Source organism: Papaver somniferum, chromosome 10, assembly GCF_003573695.1.
Source record: "Papaver somniferum cultivar HN1 chromosome 10, ASM357369v1, whole genome shotgun sequence".
In the NCBI taxonomy this organism is placed as follows: domain Eukaryota; kingdom Viridiplantae; phylum Streptophyta; class Magnoliopsida; order Ranunculales; family Papaveraceae; genus Papaver; species Papaver somniferum.
The window spans coordinates 52155453-52175425 of NC_039367.1; the positions used below are offsets into that span (position 1 = coordinate 52155453).

Genomic DNA, 19973 nt, shown 5'->3' on the forward strand with positions numbered 1-19973 from the left:
AACTGAAGAACGCGAAAAACGCGAAGAACACGAAGAAAATGAAGATGATGATGTCCCTGATGTAGGCGATACTGATAGCCAAACTCTCAGGCAATATGAATTGGCGCTGATTAGGTAAGATTCTACCATCTATTTGGTTTATATTGCTTCAATTCGACGAATCGATGAATTTTTTTTTAGGGTTTTCGGTTATTACCCGGATTCGGTAGATTAATTATTGTTTTAAACTTACGATTGTGGTCGAATTATTCATTTCACAAGAACATTTGTCATATTCGGGTGGTAAATATTTAGGTTGCCTACCGATTGTAGAAGTTTTTTCATTACTGAGGCCTAAATCGATCATAATCGGAAGTTAATTGTGTTTTTGCCTTCCGAATATACTAGGGAAGAACAAGTATGAGAGATGCAATAATCGGGTGATATGTTTTGTAATTTGCTTCCGATTGTTTAGGCTCAACCACTTTAGTAATTTCTGGACACAAAGTGATGCATATTCGGTAGAAATTATTTTTGTGAGGCTTTCGATTGTGATGCATTCGAAAGGGTATACTTTTTGTGACTTTCGATTATTTGTATTCGGAAGATTATGTTGAAATTTAGCATCCAATTATTGTGTGTAGATAAACATATTCGAACACCAAAAAATTTCTTTTGTTTCCGATCATCCGTATTCGGTAGCTTTTGGTGAACTGAAACTTTTGATTGTTCATAATCGGAGGCTAATGGTTAACTCAACCAACCGAATATGTATATTCGGGAACATTGGTTTTAGATTATCTTCCGATTATATAGTTTGCTAACCTGTTGTACTTTCTTTTGTTGTTTAGGGATAAGAGAGGTAAAAAAAGTCGAAGATGCAATTGTCTCAGTTAGTGCAAGGAAGGAAAGGCGTCATAACCTGACAACTAGTGCAAGAAGAGCTAGGACTGCTAAAGCCGCTTCAAGTGCTCAAGATGGAACTCAACAAGCAAGTCAAGAAGGTGTTCAACCAAGTGCCCCTCAATCAGAACCGGTTCAAGAAGGTGTTCAATCAAGTGCCTCTCAATCACAACCAGTTCAAGAAAGTGTTCAACCAAGTGCTCCACAATCACAAGCAGAAATTCAATTAGAAGCACCCGAAGATAGAGTACCAGAAGTAGGACAACATAGTGGTGCGCAAGAAGAAGGAGAAGCCGAAAAGAAAAATCCTCCTCGAAAGAAAGCGCAACACCTTGTCCCACAAAGACTGAAGGTGCAGGATATTCCATAGGGTGTAATCCTTGGGCTGCCGGAGGATGGAGGACAATTGTTATTTGGATACAAAGACTCCTGGGCCAAAGAAATATATGAAACCGAGGTAATAATCGTATCCATTTTATTTACCTATTATCTTTTTCTTCGTAATAGTTTTAAGGGTTATAATTTAGGTTATTCTATTATTTTTAACTTGTCATGTGTTTAATAGTATCATTCTGATGCGGTTCGTATACTCAAACCGACCGCCGCACCAACTAAAATGCTGGTTTGGCCTTTGAAATATGAATGTGATAGGTTCAAGACAATTATTGCAAATTCGTGGTTGACTGATGTTGCCGAGAACTCTATGTTGGAACATGACCGGGTGGATATATCGGCGTTTGTGGAGAGACTTTATCCTGAGACCGACACATTCCATATGCCGTTTGGGGAGATGACGATTACCCCAGATGATGTTGTGCAGATTGTTAGACTCCCTGTCCATGGCAAAGGTGTCAGGGCTGAGTTCACAAAGCAGTTGTAATGTCCCAAACTTTATGCTCTAACTAAGAAGTGTTTGGGTTGGGATGAAGAAACATCAACAACTGAGTTCAAAAGATGCATGAAGTATAGAACTAGACAGTTCAACATGGGTACTCTGATGGATATGTTCAAGGGCACCAAGGAAAAAGAAGAGAAATGAACTTTAACCGATGAGCAAGTCAACCACGCGGCCACCGCATATCTCCTATGTGTATTGGGATGTGTCATTTTCCCCAATACCAGTGGCAATCGGGTCGACGCCAACCTTTTACAACTTCTCGATCCTCTCAATAAAGTGCATGAGTACTCTTGGGGCACGACATGCCATGCGTGGTTGATGGAAGAGTTGAGAAAGGCGTCGAGGCTTGGAATTAGCCAAGTGGCCGGGAACGTGAGTCTACTACAGGTATTGTTTATTAACTTTACATACTTGGATATTTTTTAGTTTTTCTACCATTGAAGAATCAATTTCCTAATACTTGGAAAAATGACAATATAGACATGGATCTACGACCACTTCCCTATCTTGGGATTGGCCATTGAAAACCCGGCGTGGGTGAAAGGTGACCCTAGAGGAACAAAGTACGTCTTCGATGACAACCATTATAGGATAAAGGAGCAGCAGCTGATTCGTTTGAGGGATATTTTGGATGAACTGAAATCCCAAGACGTATGCTTTGATCCATACAAGGAAGACCGAGCTAATGGACATATCGCGGGTCAGTACGATTTGGCCCTTTATTTTGGACCGTTGTGGCACCCCACAGAATATGTGATGTACAATGCCGCAAGGGTGATGCGACAACACGGTTAGAGTAATAACCGTTTGATGGTATGCTATGTTTTAAAACAGATGAGCATGTTCAAGAGTTTGTCCAAATGGTGCACTAATTGCAGAAAGGTCGGAGAGCCTGTGCCACTTGAGAAGATAGCACCAAGAGTTGATTGATAACGTTGACAATGAAGATTATGCATCTCAGTTTGGGGAAAAAGGAAAGCAACCTACAAAGAAGGTGACCAAAAGAACTCGGGCGTCATCGAGCACTCAAGTTGACGAAACCAATGATGATATTGGTCCAAGTCGTAGAGGTAGTAAAGGTCGCAAAGTCAAGGCAAATGGGAACAACTAAACTCTCGGTGTTTTGTTAACTTTATGGATAACTTTGTTTATGTGGGATTATGTCGTTTTCAAAGTTTGTTTCGGATTATAAGTTGGTACGTTATGTTTATGGTTTGTGAATGGTTCATTTTATGAATTATGAATGGTTTTATTGATATCTTTATGCATTTAACGATGACTCGCAAGCGAATCACATGCAGAGATATGAAACTGTTGAATTTTATACAAACAATCGGAAGATTAGTTTATATACATAGCTCCCGATTCTGTGGATATTGCAATTTTATTGTCAGAATCAGGAGCTATTTATATTATGTACCTACCAAATATGGGGATTTTGCAAAAAAAACATCAGATTCGGAAGATTGTTAATTTCGTTGCCTACCGATTATGCTTTGTGAACAAATAATTTTTGTTATGTATCCAAACCACACCATATTCGGGAACTAAGTTAACTTATTAAATTGCCGATTATTGTCATTTGTAAGGTGAGTTTATATTATTCCTACGACTATTTTATCTGAAGAAAACTTTGTTTTCTGTATCCAAACAACACCATAATCGAGAACTAACATCATTCCTTAGCCTCCGATTATTACACTTTAAAGTCCTTTGTGATCTGTAACCAAACAAATCCATATTCGGTAACGAAGTTAACTTCTTAAACTTCCGATTATATTTCGGTAGGTTTATTTTACATGTTTCCTTCGATTATTCTATGTGAAGAAAACTTTGTTTTCTGTATCCAAACAACAACATAATCGGGAACATATATCACTCCTTGGCTTTCGATTATAACAATCGAAAGTCCATTTGTTTTCTGTATCCAAAAAACATAATATTCGGAAATTAAATTAACTCATAAAGTTTTCGATTATGGTAATCAGTTGGTTATTTAACCAAATAAACTACCGCCTATAGTTAATCAATAGGCTTTTATATTAATAATATTCTGATTGCAGCCATTACATAAAGACCTTAACGTTACAATCACTGTAAAACCACCTAAATACTCTTACAATCACTTAAAAGTATTAAAAAAGATCATAACTTCCAGTGACCATAGAAATTGTCCCTCTTGATTTTGTAGCATCCTTCATGTTCAAATCGTTTCCTGTAGAGGTCCACATACCGGCGATCCGCAAGATTTCTCTGAAATTACGAATGAGTAACAAGTTAGTACTAACTTATGTTAATGTGAGTCGGAGTTATAGAGATACTTACTTGTTTTTCATACGTCCACCAAGGAAAAGCGTCCCTAACAAATCGTTCCTCATCTTCAAGTTTGTCACTTATCGAGTGCCTTTAACCTCATCTTAATGTCATTGGATGATCTTCAAATTCGATTACCATCTAACGCCTCAAATACCATTAAAATACGGTTCCATAGCTGCTCTTGGGATTCCGATTTGTGGAGCTTGTGAACACGATCATGAGCAGTTACCACAACGTACGCTCTATAAATAACACAATCTTCTTTTTCGGCAAAAGCAATATCCATGTTTTTGTTTTCAAAATTAGAACTGAAGAGAGGAAAGAGTTTGGTGCAATTGGGTTGATAGATATGAGTTTCTTTACATAGTTTTAGGATCCAACGACTCTTTTTCTTTTTACCAAAAACTCCAACGGCTATTTCATAAATTTGGTTTAAACTGCAACGACTAATTTGACGAAGGTTGAATCTGGGGAAACCTATAATCGGTAAGTATTTAAGTTAGAATATCTATTGATTATGGTAGCTTTCAAAATTTGAATCTGGGGCAATCTATAATCGGAGGTTTTTCAAACCTATTGGACTTCCGATTATGGCTACATCCAAAACACAAACTAAATGATTATGGTTGTCAAGGTGAATCTGGGGCCACTTATAATCGGTAGGGTTATAAGTTTGATAATCTACCGATTATGGCAGATTTCAAAATTTTGAAAAAAAAAAGATTTAAGCAAAAACTCATTTTGGGGCAACCTATAATCGAGAGGTTTTGTAACCTATTTGACCTCCAATTATGGCTACATCCAAAACATAAACCATATGGTTATGGTTGGCTCTGTACCCTCATAACCTATGCAATTTGACAAAGGTTGAATTTGGGCCACTTATAATCGGTAGTTTACAAGTTAGATTAGCTACCGATTATGTTAGATTTCAATGTTTATCAAATAAAGGATTTGAGCAAAATCTCATTTTGGGGCAACCCATAATCGAGAGGTTATGTAACCAATTTGACCTCCGATTATGGCTACATCTAAAACACAAACCACATGGTTACGGTAGGGCTGTGTACCCTCAAAACCTATGGAATTTGGCCAAGTTTGAATCTGAGGCAACTTATAATCGGTAAGTTACTTTAGCTACCGATTATAGAATGGCATATTAGCTGAAATATGCACACAATAATCAGAGACTAATTAGTATATATTTACTACCGATTATTGGTTAACTACCGATTGTTGTGTTTGCTACCGATTATATAAGGGTATATCGGCCATTTCGAAAAATCGAAGATAAGGGTTAACTTAGATTTATGCTTGGGTGACCTTTTTTGTCTTTTTGTATCGCCCCTAATCGCCCCTAGAAATGCCAGGTTTATTATTTCAGTAATTATCATCTTGGTGTGATCATTGACCAAAATCAATAATTTATATTAGTGGGAATTAAATAATCCGTTATAAGGACCCACCCTAAGAAGGAGCATGGGTTCGAACAAATTCAACAGCTTAGATCACGACCGGCCGAAGATTCTGCAAAATGAAATCTTCATTCCAAAACCGCCCAAGTGCTGTCCGCTACTCCGTGTGCTACTTGCCTACTACTTAAACAAACACCAAATCAAAATCAAATTCCAGACAGTGGAGAGGACACAAAATGGCGACTTCTCTGTCTTCTCTGTGCTTTGCCGTCTCAGTCTCTTCTTCCTCCTCCTCTTCATCAACATCTTTGTCTTCCTCCAATACGAAAAGCTTCAGAAACTTGACCACTTCCAATTGTAAAAAATCTACTTGTCTCGGCTATAATCCGCTCTCTCCTTTCTCTAATCGAAGGTGCGTTTCTTATCTTATTTCTTCTTTTTCCCCATTTTAATGGATTCTTATTCTGAAAATTCAGTTAATTGATAGTATATTCTGGGGTTGTTGGTGGTTTTAAGGGTTTTGATCTTGTTTAGTTTGATTGGAATTGTAGGTTAGAAATGAAAAGGAATGGTTTTTTAATGTTGGGTTCGTTGAAAATTCTTAGAGTGGGTAAATTGAGCTAGTTAAGTTAATTAAGGGGAGATTTTTATACATTGGGCTCTCATATACATATTGAATTATGGGATTTCATTTGTTTTGAATACAGAAAAGTTTTTACAGTTAGAGCAACAGTATTGCAAGATGATGAGGAAAAAGTGAAAGTAGAGGAGTCGTTTCAACCCAAAAGTTTCCCAGGAGATGACGGAAAAGGAAGCGCAAGTGCAGAGGATACTGGTGAGGGTACATCCTCATCTGTTTTGGAGAGATGGGCAATAAAGGTTGAACAATCAGTGAATATTGCTCTCACGGTAATTACTTGCCTCTTCAGAGAAATTACGAATGTTGAAATATTTGTATGCTTTTGAATAATTTTAATCCTTTACAAGACCTGTGTATACATGTTCACAAGGATTCCATGACGAGATATATATTAGCTCTGCTGCTTTTACTTGAGATACATGTTCTACTTATGCATCTGTGGATATGGTCGGTTGAAGCTCTTTTTTCTTCTCAGCATGAATATTTTGTGCCTTCTTTGGGTTTATCTTTCTTTCTTTTAATACACAGGATTCAGTTATAAAGATACTTGATGTTTTCTACCGTGACAGAGATTATGCAAGATTCTTTGTACTCGAAACCATTGCAAGAGTTCCTTATTTCGGTGTGTGCTACATTTCTTAAACCCTTGGTTAATATTTGTTTTTAACAGTGCCTTTATTGTAGAATTGTTGGCTTTCTTAACATTTTAATTCAGGACTTAGTATTCAAGGTCATGTGCTCGGTTCTTTAAAAAGTTTAGGAGAACAAACACGAAGGTGCAACTATCTGTAGTTGTTTATCAACCTTGCTTAGTTGGTGAAGGTGATTTGAACTAATTTCCTAGTCATCAGTATTAGTAAACTGGGTATAATGGCCTCTTCTGAATTTACCGAGCCAATTGAGTAGATGATAGGCAATATGTGCCTATGGCTGAGTACACAATTATCCCTATCCTTTGTTATTGAAAGCTTTATGTACGCCTGTAATATGAGTTTCTTCAGCATTTCATATCCCCATTGGTATATGAAGACTTTGTACTTGCTAATTGTGGCATGTTTTCTGTTGTGGTTCAGCGTTTATGTCTGTTCTACACCTGTACGAGACTTTTGGTTGGTGGAGAAGAGCGGATTATTTGAAAGTGCATTTTGCCGAAAGCTGGAATGAGATGCATCACCTACTTATCATGGAGGTGCGACCATTTATCATGCAACCCTCTAATCTCCTAATTTGACCTCTTATTCTCTGTTAGCTGATTGCGTACCCGTTTGGTCTCATATCGTACTTTGAGCAGTTTTGACTTCTCCATGCATTGTTACCTTGCTTAATGATCTGGCTACATGAGTGACTGTTTGGGGCCAATGCATATGCCATTACAAGCACTAATCAAAATTATATGTGAATTTTGAACACGACCAACGGGCCCATGCTTGAAATGTGGTATCCATGGTCTGAAACCAATTTAAACCCATTGCTTAAATGAATATGGTCTTTTACCACATGGACAGTTAAGTCATTAAGGAGTATATTGTGGGAAAGGAAATCATAATTTTTTGTTATATCATGTTGTAGCACCTCATACAACCCAGGCAAAGCCTCATTACTGTTTGGAAATTCATTTATACTTGTTACTATCCAGATGCTATGCAGTTCAATTCAGAAATTTCCCCTTCACATGTTACTCTCGTATCATTTCACCTCACCTTCTTTTGTGCAGGAACTTGGGGGAAATTCCTGGTGGTTTGACCGCTTTCTTGCCCAACACATTGCAGTATTCTATTATTTCATGATAGTGGTGATGTATATGATAAGCCCAAGAATGGCTTGTAAGTAGTTTGCCTATGAAAATTTTTAAGTGTACCTCTTTACTTGCACTTTTATGTGTTCTTGACCTGCTTAAGGGGCTTACTGCTTGGATTAGTCCCGAAGTTTGAAAAGTATCAAGTGTCATCAACTTTTTTTTTTCTCAGATCATTTTTCTGAATGTGTGGAGATGCATGCTTTTGAAACTTATGACAAGTTCTTAAAGCTTCAGGGAGGTATGTATTATAATTATGCCTGATAGTCGTAATGTTGCTTAAATTTGGTAACTGAAAAATTGTATACAAGGATTTATTGATAAATCCGTAGTTTATCTAACATAATGATAGAGCAGCTCTGAACAAAAGGAAGTATTTTAGTCCCTGCTGGAACCAGCGCTCCGGCAGGACTGCTGGTTGCAATTATAAATTTAGTATCTTTGATGTGAAAATTCAATAGGCCATTTGTGTTGGCTAGCAAAAGAAGCTGTGTCTTTTATTTCTGTCCCCTTCTTCTTTTCTTTATCAAGAAGCTTGCAGACCACAGTGGTCCAGTATAATAATCTGTTTCTTAGTGGTTTCTTCCTTCATTGATCCAGATGAGTTGAAAAAACTGCCGGCCTCTGAGGTTGCTGTCAAATACTACACAGAAGGGGACTTGTACTTGTTCGGTAAGCAACTATTCTTTCAACACCACCCATGGAACTGGTTTTATTAACTAGGACTCTTATCTGAAAACTGCTTCTTTTGGTTATCTTCTCAGATGAATTCCAAACTGCCAGAATTCCCAATTCTCGAAGGCCCAAAATAGGTAAAAAGGAAGGACCAATATTGTTTTTGGTTTTTGACGTTTAATTTGCATCTTACAATATCTTAATCATCCAACACGATTGGTGGAATGTATGTGAATCTTCGGTATTATGATTTGTATTTTTCACGAGAAACTATTTTTTTTTTATTCAGAAAATTTGTACGATGTGTTTCTCAATATAAGAGACGACGAAGCAGAGCACTGCAAGACGATGAAAGCATGTCAGACCCATGGGAACCTTCGTTCTCCCCACTCATATCAGGCTGATGATTCCCATAATATCCAGAATGATGATTCAGGTTGTATTGTGCCTCAAGCAGATTGTGAAGGCATTGTTGACTGCCTCAAGAAATCTGCAACTCCACTCCAGACGACAATGAAATGAGAAGAGAGTAGAATAGGATAAATCAAAGAATAGCCAATATTGTAAGATGTGTATAAACAGAATTTTATTAACTTAGTCCAATATAAGTTTCACTTGTTCATTTGTGTGTTAACAAACTCGAATTACTCAGGAGTCCTCCTCGTTCTAGCTTCACTGTATATCGTTCTCCAGTTTCCCTTCATAGCCCAAAGAGTATTCACTGTGTTTGGTGGTATAAGTTTGTTGATTCTGAAAACCTGACCAGGTTGGCTGAGAGCAGAATTGGTTCAAAAATGTTCGCAGATTGCCGCAGTGTTCATATGTAAAATCACAAGATTCTCTTCATAGACAAGGGGACTAGAAATGTAATCATCAGTTCAGTTTCAATGATGTAACAATGAATCTTTGAGAATAAGAAACCCAGCTCAGACACAAGTTTTTCAACATAACAAGTTATGTACTAAAAAATGAAACTTGTGTACGAATTTCAGCCTTTCTTTTCCTAACTAAAATACAGACTTGAAGTAAGTGTTCCAAAATCTATACTAATTATGTTCCTTTTCAAGGATTTTAAGAACATATACATGTTCAAAAAAATTTACAAATATATCCAACTAACATTTTCCCCAGCTTTCAACCAATTTGCTACCTAGGTACTGACTGCAGGTTGCCGGAGTTTGTGGTGACGGCAGTGTCTGCCAAGGTGTCAGACTTTTTACTAGGTTTTCCTGGCAGTCTTAGTCGCCTTTTTAAAGACGGAAGTCTTGGGAAGGGATTCCTCAGCGACGGTAATTTCCACCGTGCAGGCGTTTTCATCCCAAGCATTTTCAACTGCTCTTTTCTGAATTTCCTGTTGGCAAACCATTTTCCACCTCGCCAGCCCAGAGCATACCTACAACCGAAGCAACAAATAGTTACAATCGAATTAATGGGCTTTGAAACTTGTAGCCGCATTTGATTTGTGATCTAAAACATAAGATTTGAATCTATTCTGGTATCAATTTGGACCTTTTCATACTTAAACTTTAGAACAATGTTAGAAATAAACTACTTTCGCCAGAAACACCCAAAGGCAGCTGTATAAGCACCATCATTCTGGATCACATACCTAACACGATCTAAGATTTCTTTCAGATCATAAATGTCTCGGGAATTTTTTTATATTGCTTTGGCATTTCCAAATACCAGCCTCAGAATTTTGATAAAACTATTTGAGAAAAAGTATAAGCATTTCATTGGTATACATATTTAATAAACCAGCAAGGAAAATTTCAAGGTCTTTACCAATGAGATGTAAGATTCGACATGTCAATAACAACCGCTCGTGTTGAAAATTTTGGAGAATCAAAAGCAAGTTACAGAACATGTATAAGATTGCAAAGCAACAAGGAAATTCATGGGGAAATAAACGTTGGTGAACAAACCCGATAACTAAAGTGGTTCCAGCAGTAGCAATACTAGATGCAAGGCTGACATTATATCCAACAAGCTTCTTTAGCTCATCCTGCTCCATATTTTTATTGTCTTTCATCTTTACAGAAACAATGCAACCGTTAGTTATCATAACTATACAATATCAAGATGAATATAGAAGGAGAACTGAAATGGCAACAATGAAATTCCTTTTCTTTTGCAAGTAAGAACAGTACCTACCGTACTACTAGGAGGTTCAAAAATAAAATCTCGATCTCTTTCTAAAGTGGATTGAGAATTAACTTATCAAAATATCTGAGATGATTTAAAATGTAGAAGTTATCTCCCTTTTATTTGCAAACATTTTTAGTCCTACATCTGACATACTAGAATATAATTTCAACTAACAAAATCAAAATCGACATTTATCACCTACTTCGGATAGAATGCACGACAGTATGTCCTTTATTTCTCTATGAAATACTGCTTTTAAAGTCAGCATAGACAATTCCTAGATTTGTATTCTGGTTTCCAGTGACTAGCATGGTCTTTCTGAGTTCTGTTTTCAGGGAAGCGAAGGGGAAAATAAACTTCATACAGTAACAGGACTAAGTTCCATGAGATCTGGAAACTGGAAAGTTGAGTGAGAATAGAATAGTGCTCAAAAATAGAAAACTTGAAGCCAGTGTGACAATCACTGATCAATATCCAAAATAACACAACTTAGAAGGAATAAGAAAAACTCACTGCTTTTTCGATGGACTCGAGCTTCTTTTCAACTTTTGTGTTATGTATGTACCGTAAAGAATAACCTACCAAAAGAAAATCAAAAGTCAAGAAGGGGCTTAAAAAAGGTAGCTATAATAGCAATTACCAACATGTTAGTTTGTGTTGTGTTGGGGGTAAGTAGAACGAATTGATAGCAGCTTACACTGTTTAAAAGTAAGGGAGTTTTGACTTTACAAGGATGGTTATAAATTAATACTTCATCTGTCACAGGGAGTACATCAGAGGCATTGCTAGTCTCTGGCTTTTCTACCCTTCTGCTCATTTACATACAAACGGGCTATCCCTGACTACTTTACAGCCAATCTTTTTACCGCTATTATTAAACTCTCATCGTCAAATCAGAGAGATTCTAGCCAAACATTCTTTCTTACCTCTCTTCACACTATTATGTATATTGGACTATCCTACAGATTATATCTCTAGATATCAAAATCTTTAAGACTGCTCCTTACTGAATTTTTGTGCTCCTCCCAGAATGTATCTCAATTAATCAAAATTGGGTCTTGGAAGTTCCTCATGGAGATATCTACAATTTACTCTTCAGGTTTGCAGTATTTGAGTGCAATCGCCTCGCTTGTATGAATTCATGTTTGATGGCGAAGTATTTCATCTGTTTATGAAACATTTGCTCCAAGGTACTCAGCTTTAACCAGTTAGTGCATGCCTAGGAAATGCGCTTTTCATGTTATCTACTGATCCTAGTCAGTCACTGTGACTCTGTGAGTGTGCCCAAATAGTTTCGTGTCTGAAGTTGGCTTCTACGTTGTGCCAGACTTCTCTAAAACAAAACTATCTTTAAAGAAGCTGCGAGCCTTGGTAATAGACCGAAAGGGCTCATAAATGTTTAAAGATGGTTCTATTCATGAGTTTTCACAATTAAGCTACTAAACATTCAATATTCAAAGCTCATCCAAAGAACAAACCCAATTATTAGACTCACCATATGCCTGATATTAAGTGGGCAGAATCAGCCACTATCTTTCAGCTGATTTATGTTAATATCACCTAAACACTATAAACAAATTACAGAACAAACTGTACTTTGTTCTTAGATTATGTGAACAATGACCTCTCAATGTAAATAACCCTTAGTTCAATACAGTATAATAACAATGTAATAACCCTTTCAATTGGAGAGTTCATGTTTGATGTTCAACTAAAAGTTTTAAGAACATAGACAATGTAAGAAAAAAACTCACCAATCCATGCAGTTCCAACAGATGCTAGAGAAGTCGAGATTGTAAACACCACTTTATGCCTCTCAAAAATATCCTTCAGTAACAAATTGGAAAATTATCAATACCCCACTAAAAACCAACACTTTGAACAGCTTGCAATCAACTACAATAAAAAACAGAAATTAAATAAAGCCCATTACACTAATCTCAAAATTAAGCAAAATAAAATGTAGAAAAGTGATTAATTTGTTACCTTAGTTGAAAAGTAAGTATCTTGACAAGCAGACCATGAGTTCAGAACTTTCTTCTTCACATAAGGAAGAGCTAGAGTATCGACAACCCTAGCCTTAGAATTCCTCAATCGCTGAAATCTACTCAGGAACATCTTTTCTAGTACAAGGATTTACGATCATAAATCCCAGATTTTGTAGAACCCCAGATACTGGAGGAGTTTAGCAGGACGAGATTTTCATCTATTTGCTAATTGCTTTCTAATTGCTTTTCAGTGAAGCCAGAATAATGTGTTCTTGAGACGTTGGATTCGTTTCAGGCTTTTACCACCCTAATTTGCGCAGTATACGGATTATGGACGGATGTGCCGAAAAAAAGCCATACCGGCTTAGTCCAGCCCACTACAGCCTGTATAAGTAGGCCAAAGCAACAAAGCTTGGCCTGACCGGATGCTAGCCATTTTAGGAGCTGCCATTTTAGAGGTAGCACTGACGTGGACACAACGCAATGGGATATGGATATGAGCACGCCATGAGGATATGGATATGAGCATTCACTAGGACGCAGACATGTAACGAAATTAGTGATATTTCCTACTAAAATGTATATGTTATGAATATAATTTCCCAACAACGTCAATAAATTATTAATAATTGACAAATTTGTGTAAGGAGAAATATATATGCTAATGCAATAATACTTACATAAAAAATTCAGGAACTTTTGGTAGATATTTGTATTAAAATAATTTATGATATATGCATGTGGTGTCACCGATGTGTCTGACGCGAAAACGCGCACATCCTAATGTCAGTCACGAGTCCGTCGCAGAAACACACACGTTTTAAACGGGCCCGTGCTGACCAGCTTCGGTTACACTATCTAGAATAGTGAGAAAAACTAATTAGAGCGTGAATCGGCGATTGACTCGGTGTCTAAATCGTCTTTACGTTAGTCTCTAAATCGTCTTCAACTCGGTACTAGTCAAGCTTGATATGGAAAGTACTGACAGGGACACGACATGAACATGTGGACCGGCAAAATTCAATATCACGAGGACACAAATACGTTTACATAGATTAACTATATAATTTTTATATACGAAGAGCATACTCTTATACGTAGTATACCAACCAATTAATGAAACAAATACACGGGAAAAAAACATGATTTTATGTTGTTAGGTTAGCACACCAATAGAAATTTTGATAATATACCAATTTTCCTAACATATTAGATTACCCCAATAATAATGTAGAATATAGATTTCTACATGTGGGTGGGTATATAAGACAAAGGCTTTAAAAAAAAAACTAGATGGTTAATAGACTACTAGACAGTGAGTCTTTCGGATAAGATGGCAGTTTATTTTCTCTTCCTTATCTCTTTGTTTCTTCTTCTTCTCTATCTTGTTTCTTCTATGAATCTTTGTAATCAAATATCAGCAATAAATCTTTAAATAAGTATAGATTTATCATATTAAGTCACAACTCTTTTGAAAGTTAATTAATTTTTTTTTTTGATGAAATAGACTTTTATTAACCTCAAGTGTCATCTTTGTATGTTATGGAAAAACAAAGCGACAAACATCACCATATATCTTCATGTTAGGTGAATTTTTCGGTTTGTTTTGTAATTGATCAATAATTTATTTGCATTTTTTTCTCAAAGTCCTACAGTAACCCTAACATTTCGGCCATTTGCATTAGCCGCATGCTTGCATAGAAAAAAAAAGTATATATAATAAATCTAGTCCAGTTTTCATAGAGTCCATTGATTTAGTTGGTGAGTTTGCATATTTCTCTGTTTGGTTCGTACGATTTTTCTTCCCATTATCCATTACTCCTACATCAAATGAATTACCGCATATACTATCACAGGTATGCCAACATATCATCACCATAGTTTAGCGAAACCATAACCCTAGATACTAGATAACCAGTAGTTGCATATTGCACGTGTTTAGCATATCTCTTGTTAATTTTCCATGATTAGTTGTCAAAATCGTAGGCAACAACAACATATTCATTAGTTACCATTAGTTAATTAGTCCATCGCCATTTGTTTCCACGACCTAATTAAACCTGCAGAGTTCAACCTTTTCCGAACACAACTATTACGTATTATCCTATTATTTGTTTTAGCCCAAAGTGGATCCCAACAATAGGCCAGTTCGATCCAATATCTATACCAATATACCTTGATACAGAAAATACATAAATAAAAATCCATCTCCAGTCCTTCCACTTTTTGATGGTACGGATGGAGTAGAATGGTTGTTTGAAGTGGAATCATATTTTGAGACTAATAATATTGCACCACATGGGAAAACTGCAATAGATGTTTCACATCTCGAAGGGAATGCACTAATATGAAATAAGTGGGAAACTTTTTATATGAGATCATGGTATAATTTTTTGTGTGGTATATCATCTAAGTTTGGAGAGATGACTTACGGGAAATATCAAGCGGCTAAAGTAGCTAAATATGAGCAAATTGAAGCCGTTCATGATTTCAACTATACATCATCAAACATATTTGTAAAGGTTGATGATTTTTTCATTGATACTATCGAAGTAATATGCACCGAGTCGAAGACAGAAGAAAAACAAGTTGTAGTTGTGTCGAGATCCAACCTTGAGGGCAAGGTCCTATTTAAGGAGGGTGGAATGATAAGACCATATGCAAAGCTTATATATGCGTATATGGTGGACTTTTAGGGCAAAATCCCATTTAAGGAGGGTGGAATGACAAGACCACGACTTATCTGAGACGCCCCAAATACTAAACCTGCTTAGCTAATAGGATTACAACCTAATAGAAGCATCAGATCTAGATTACTCATTTTAAGAATCATAATCACATAAACCAAACCCGATACAAACCCAAACACTCAGATATTATATAAATTATAATCTCTCGAGTGATATAAATATAATAATGTGTTGATTAAAATAAATTAACAAAGACACATAACACGAGATACACAATATCACTAACATTTAATAAAACTATAGGCTTTGAGTACAAATATCTTCACGCGCACCTTTTCTTCTGAATACTGAAACTGAAGTGGGAACGAGTGAGCACATCATCCCAAACGGGTGCCCAATGGAAACAAAATAACGTTCAAGTAATCACTAATATGCTTCTCAGTTCTAAAGAATGGTAATAAAACATGTCATCATGCATAATATGTGTAAGAGTAATTTCCCCAAATACCTCGATATACTATTTCCTCATCTGGGTCATTAACGACATAAATTAGGTTATAAAATAAAAAGTAATACTATTTCGCTTTACGCGCTAGATAGCTATTATATGCACTTCCCGTGCTATGTATTGCCTCATCTGGGCTATAAGACTTAGCAAGGGGCTGTGGGGAGACCACAGTCACTCCTCGCGGGGATTTCACTCAAACACACATCAAATTATTCACACAGCAATAAGCAAGCATCGTAAGATATCATTCATGAAAGAATGTTATTCTAATTCCACTTCCTTAGGTATTGCGTACCATGATAACAATATCCGTGAAAGACCACCACCGGATGAATCTACAAAAGTGATACTAGAACAACTAAAATATGTCATTCAGACTTCGCCAAACTCATTGGAGAAAACGAAAGCAGAATAAATCCAGACTCGAATGATAGCTCCATCCACACAGAGAGCCCATACAAACCATGATTCAAGAACTACCATCATAAGTCCCGAAGGTTTTGAAATCAAGCATAATATGCAAACAAATGGATTTCTCAAAAGAAATTGTAAAAGGTAATATTCCCTTATATAACGATATTGCCTCATCTGGGTTATAATAAGCATAAAAATAGATATAACATTTGGAGAATCCACACAATGCATATTACACAACATACCCAATCATTTACACACAAATATGCTCATAAGAAGTAATGGCACATCATGCTCGCATTAAAAAGAATGCTCAATAATTACAATAAGGTTACAAAGTTCCCAACTGATTTGATGACAAGCCATGCCTACCTCGAGAACTTCAATCCACTAATTTATCCTTTGAATCGGTCGTTGTTAATAAATATTAATTGTTAATCACACAAGCACTCTTAGGAATTATCCAAAAAGGCTCAAAACATAATCTCATATATTTCTCTAGTTATAAACTAAGTGAACTATCTAATGGCTCTAAGCTCAGGACTACTAAACTCGTCCCATTATACAAGGTCTAGTCCACTGGGGTCAACTAACAGTCTCTAACAGTCAAAGGGTCAACGTCCAGTCAAGGTTAAGTCAACGGTCCACTGGCCAAGTCCTGGTCAACGATTTGAGTCGCTGAGTCAAATCGGGTCAAGCCTGGTTACAGGGTCAACTCAGTCAGAAGACTGATTCATGTAAATAAACTGACTCAGGCGAGTCAGACTAGACAATCAACTGTCCAGGATAAAACACAAGGCCTGAGCCATTAGCTCATGCCACAAACTGATGCATTAAAATGAAAAACACAAATCAAAATACAAATGTAACAATACTAATCTATTACTCTAATTTCCAACCTACATCTCAGTTCAACTCCAACTCTATTACTTCTCAATTACAACTATCTTCATTACCAGTTCTCTGTTAATCAACACAAACAACACCATCAGTTCAGTTCTTCATTGCATCACAGTCCTTCATTTCAGCATCAACAACAACAACAGTTAAACCTCTAATGCTTCTCAACCTACAATTCTAATACTAGCTCCACTCATGTACCACATATTGCATTCGCATCCAAACCAGTTCCATGACCATTTCATCTTCACCACCAATTCAACTCAATTCAATCATCTAACATGACATACACCACCACTTGTATCTCGAATTCCATTTGCAACCCATCTATTTACTAACTTCATCATTTCTCAGAAGCCACCACCAATTCAATACTCCCACCAACATCATTATCCGAGACACAACTCTGAATTGTAGCAACACCACCAATTCTTTCTCCCTGAATCACAACACAAACCTAGATAGACTATAATTCACATATTTATTCCATATATCCAATTCCACCTCAAAACCATTCACTATCATAAGTTCAACCTAACTACTTTAGAACCTCAACAAGTTACTCATACCCCTGCAATCCAATACAATATAATCCCATCCATAACTTCTTCTCACCAACAACACTCACTTTCATTTCCATCTTATGATTACAGAACCCTAGTTCTAGAACACCCACAACAACAACAGATTCTAAGTTCACTAACACGAAATGAGACCCCTAGGTCACTGGTTTAACCAAACACTTCCAATTTTTACTTCAAGTTCAACAATTAAACACACCAAAAACTATATAAACACATATACATCTCAAAGAACATAATTCAATTCAATTGACTAAAAAGGTATTACCTTAAGTTGAAATCCCTAATTCTCCAATTCTGATTTACAGCTCCTGTTTGAAACTGAATCTTAAAATTATCTTCACCTCTTGTTCTTCATAACCCATCTCCAATCGATCCCCTAGAACATCAACTTCGTCCTCTAATTCCTCTTTGAACTTCTTATAAAACCCTCGTTCTTATTTTAGGGAAGAACTGAAACCCTAACTCTTTGATTCATCACTGAATCATCTCCAAAACCCTAACTAATCGTCTACCCATTGTTCTTCATCTAACTGTAGCCCCATAATCATCTTCTAGATCTCCATCAAATGAGTGCGAAACAATTTGAAACAACACACAAATCCATAAGTCTTTCTACAACTAATATTTAAAATTAGTAGTTCTAGGTTCGATAGACCAAAATCTGTTTTAATAAACTATATACTCTATCATAAAGGTTCCATATAAATATGTAATCTAATCATAATTATCAACCTCAGGTATGCTGATTTAAACACTAATAAATAAATGAGTCTAAGTTCTTCACACTAATTTTCTATCTCAATAAATTGATAACTCTACGTATAAGTTAAGGTACTCAATAAGTTTCTATATGACTTCCGGAATCTGTCAATATATTAATCTCACTAATTTTTCTAGTATCGGTTTGACTACGTGTTCATATTTCTAATCTTATTATTCTCTAATTGTAAATGAGCTTATAAAACACAATGCAATTGGTTTAACCTATAATTTTTACTTCATTTTATGCACGCACAACAAGAAAATGAACCAATCAAGCACAAAGATCATTTAGTTTTTGATAGCTTTTAGTGATTAAGATTTATCTCACACCATACTAGTTCTAAACTATTCTAATTCACTAAGTAGCATTGGCTATTACCTATTGTTGCCCATGTAAGATCTAATAGTGGGCTCTGATACCAAGTTGAGACGCCCCAAATACTAAACCTGCTTAGCTAATAAGATTACAACCTAATAGAAGCATCAGATCTAGATTACCCATTTTAAGAATCATAATTACATAAACCAAACCCGATACAAACCCAAACACTCTGATATTATATAAATGAAAATCTCTCGAGTGATATAAATATAATAATTTGTTGATTAAAATAAATTAACAAAGACGCATAACACGAGATACACAATATCACTAACATTTAATAAAACTCTAGGCTTTGAGTACAGATATCTTCACGCACACCTTTTTTTATGAATACTGAAACTAAAGTGGGAACGAGTGAGCACATCATCCCAAAAGGATGCCCAATGGAAACAAAATAACGTTCAAGTAATCACTAATATGCTTCTCAGTTCTAAAGAATGGTAATAAAACATGTCATCATGCATAATATGTGTAAGAGTAATTTCCCCAAATACCTCGATATACTATTTCCTCATCTGGGTCATTAACGACATAAATTAGGTTATAAAATAAAAAGTAATACTATTTCGCTTTACGCGCTAGATAGTTATTATATGCACTTCCCGTACTATGTATTGCCTCATCTGGGATATAAGACTTAGCAAGGAGATGTGGGGAGACCACAATCACTCCTCGCGGGGATTTCACTCAAACACACATCAAATTATTCACACAGCAATAAACAAGCATCGTAAGATATCATTCATGAAAGAATGTTATTCTAATTCCACTTCCTCAGGTATTGCGCACCATAATAACAATATCCGTGAAAGACCACCACCGGATGAATCTACAAAAGTGATACTAGAACAACTAAAATATGTCATTCAGACCTCACCAAACTCATTAGAGAAAGCGAAAGTAGAATAACTCCAGACTCGAATGATAGCTCCATCCACACAGAGAGCCCATACAAACCATGATTCAAGAATTA

At 36.2% G+C, this 19973-nt stretch overlaps 2 protein-coding genes across 2 annotated transcripts; one reads left to right on the top strand and one right to left on the bottom strand.

The window, feature by feature from the left end:
* Positions 1–5622: 5622 nt before the first annotated feature.
* Positions 5623–9243, top strand: LOC113318505 (ubiquinol oxidase 4, chloroplastic/chromoplastic-like). The gene is made up of 9 exons (XM_026566677.1): positions 5623–5923; positions 6219–6420; positions 6680–6773; positions 7225–7340; positions 7866–7974; positions 8119–8187; positions 8547–8618; positions 8711–8758; positions 8911–9243. Exons 1-9 carry the CDS (start codon positions 5748–5750, stop codon positions 9141–9143), a joined length of 1119 nt encoding a protein of 372 aa, XP_026422462.1. The 5' UTR covers positions 5623–5747; the 3' UTR covers positions 9144–9243.
* Positions 9244–9480: 237 nt separating this feature from the next.
* Positions 9481–13069, bottom strand: LOC113318506. Its single transcript, XM_026566678.1, has 5 exons — positions 12756–13069; positions 12524–12596; positions 11283–11347; positions 10547–10653; positions 9481–10014 (listed from the first exon to the last, which is right to left on the bottom strand). Exons 1-5 carry the CDS (start codon positions 12885–12887, stop codon positions 9768–9770), a joined length of 624 nt encoding a protein of 207 aa, XP_026422463.1. The 5' UTR covers positions 12888–13069; the 3' UTR covers positions 9481–9767.
* Positions 13070–19973: the final 6904 nt, after the last annotated feature.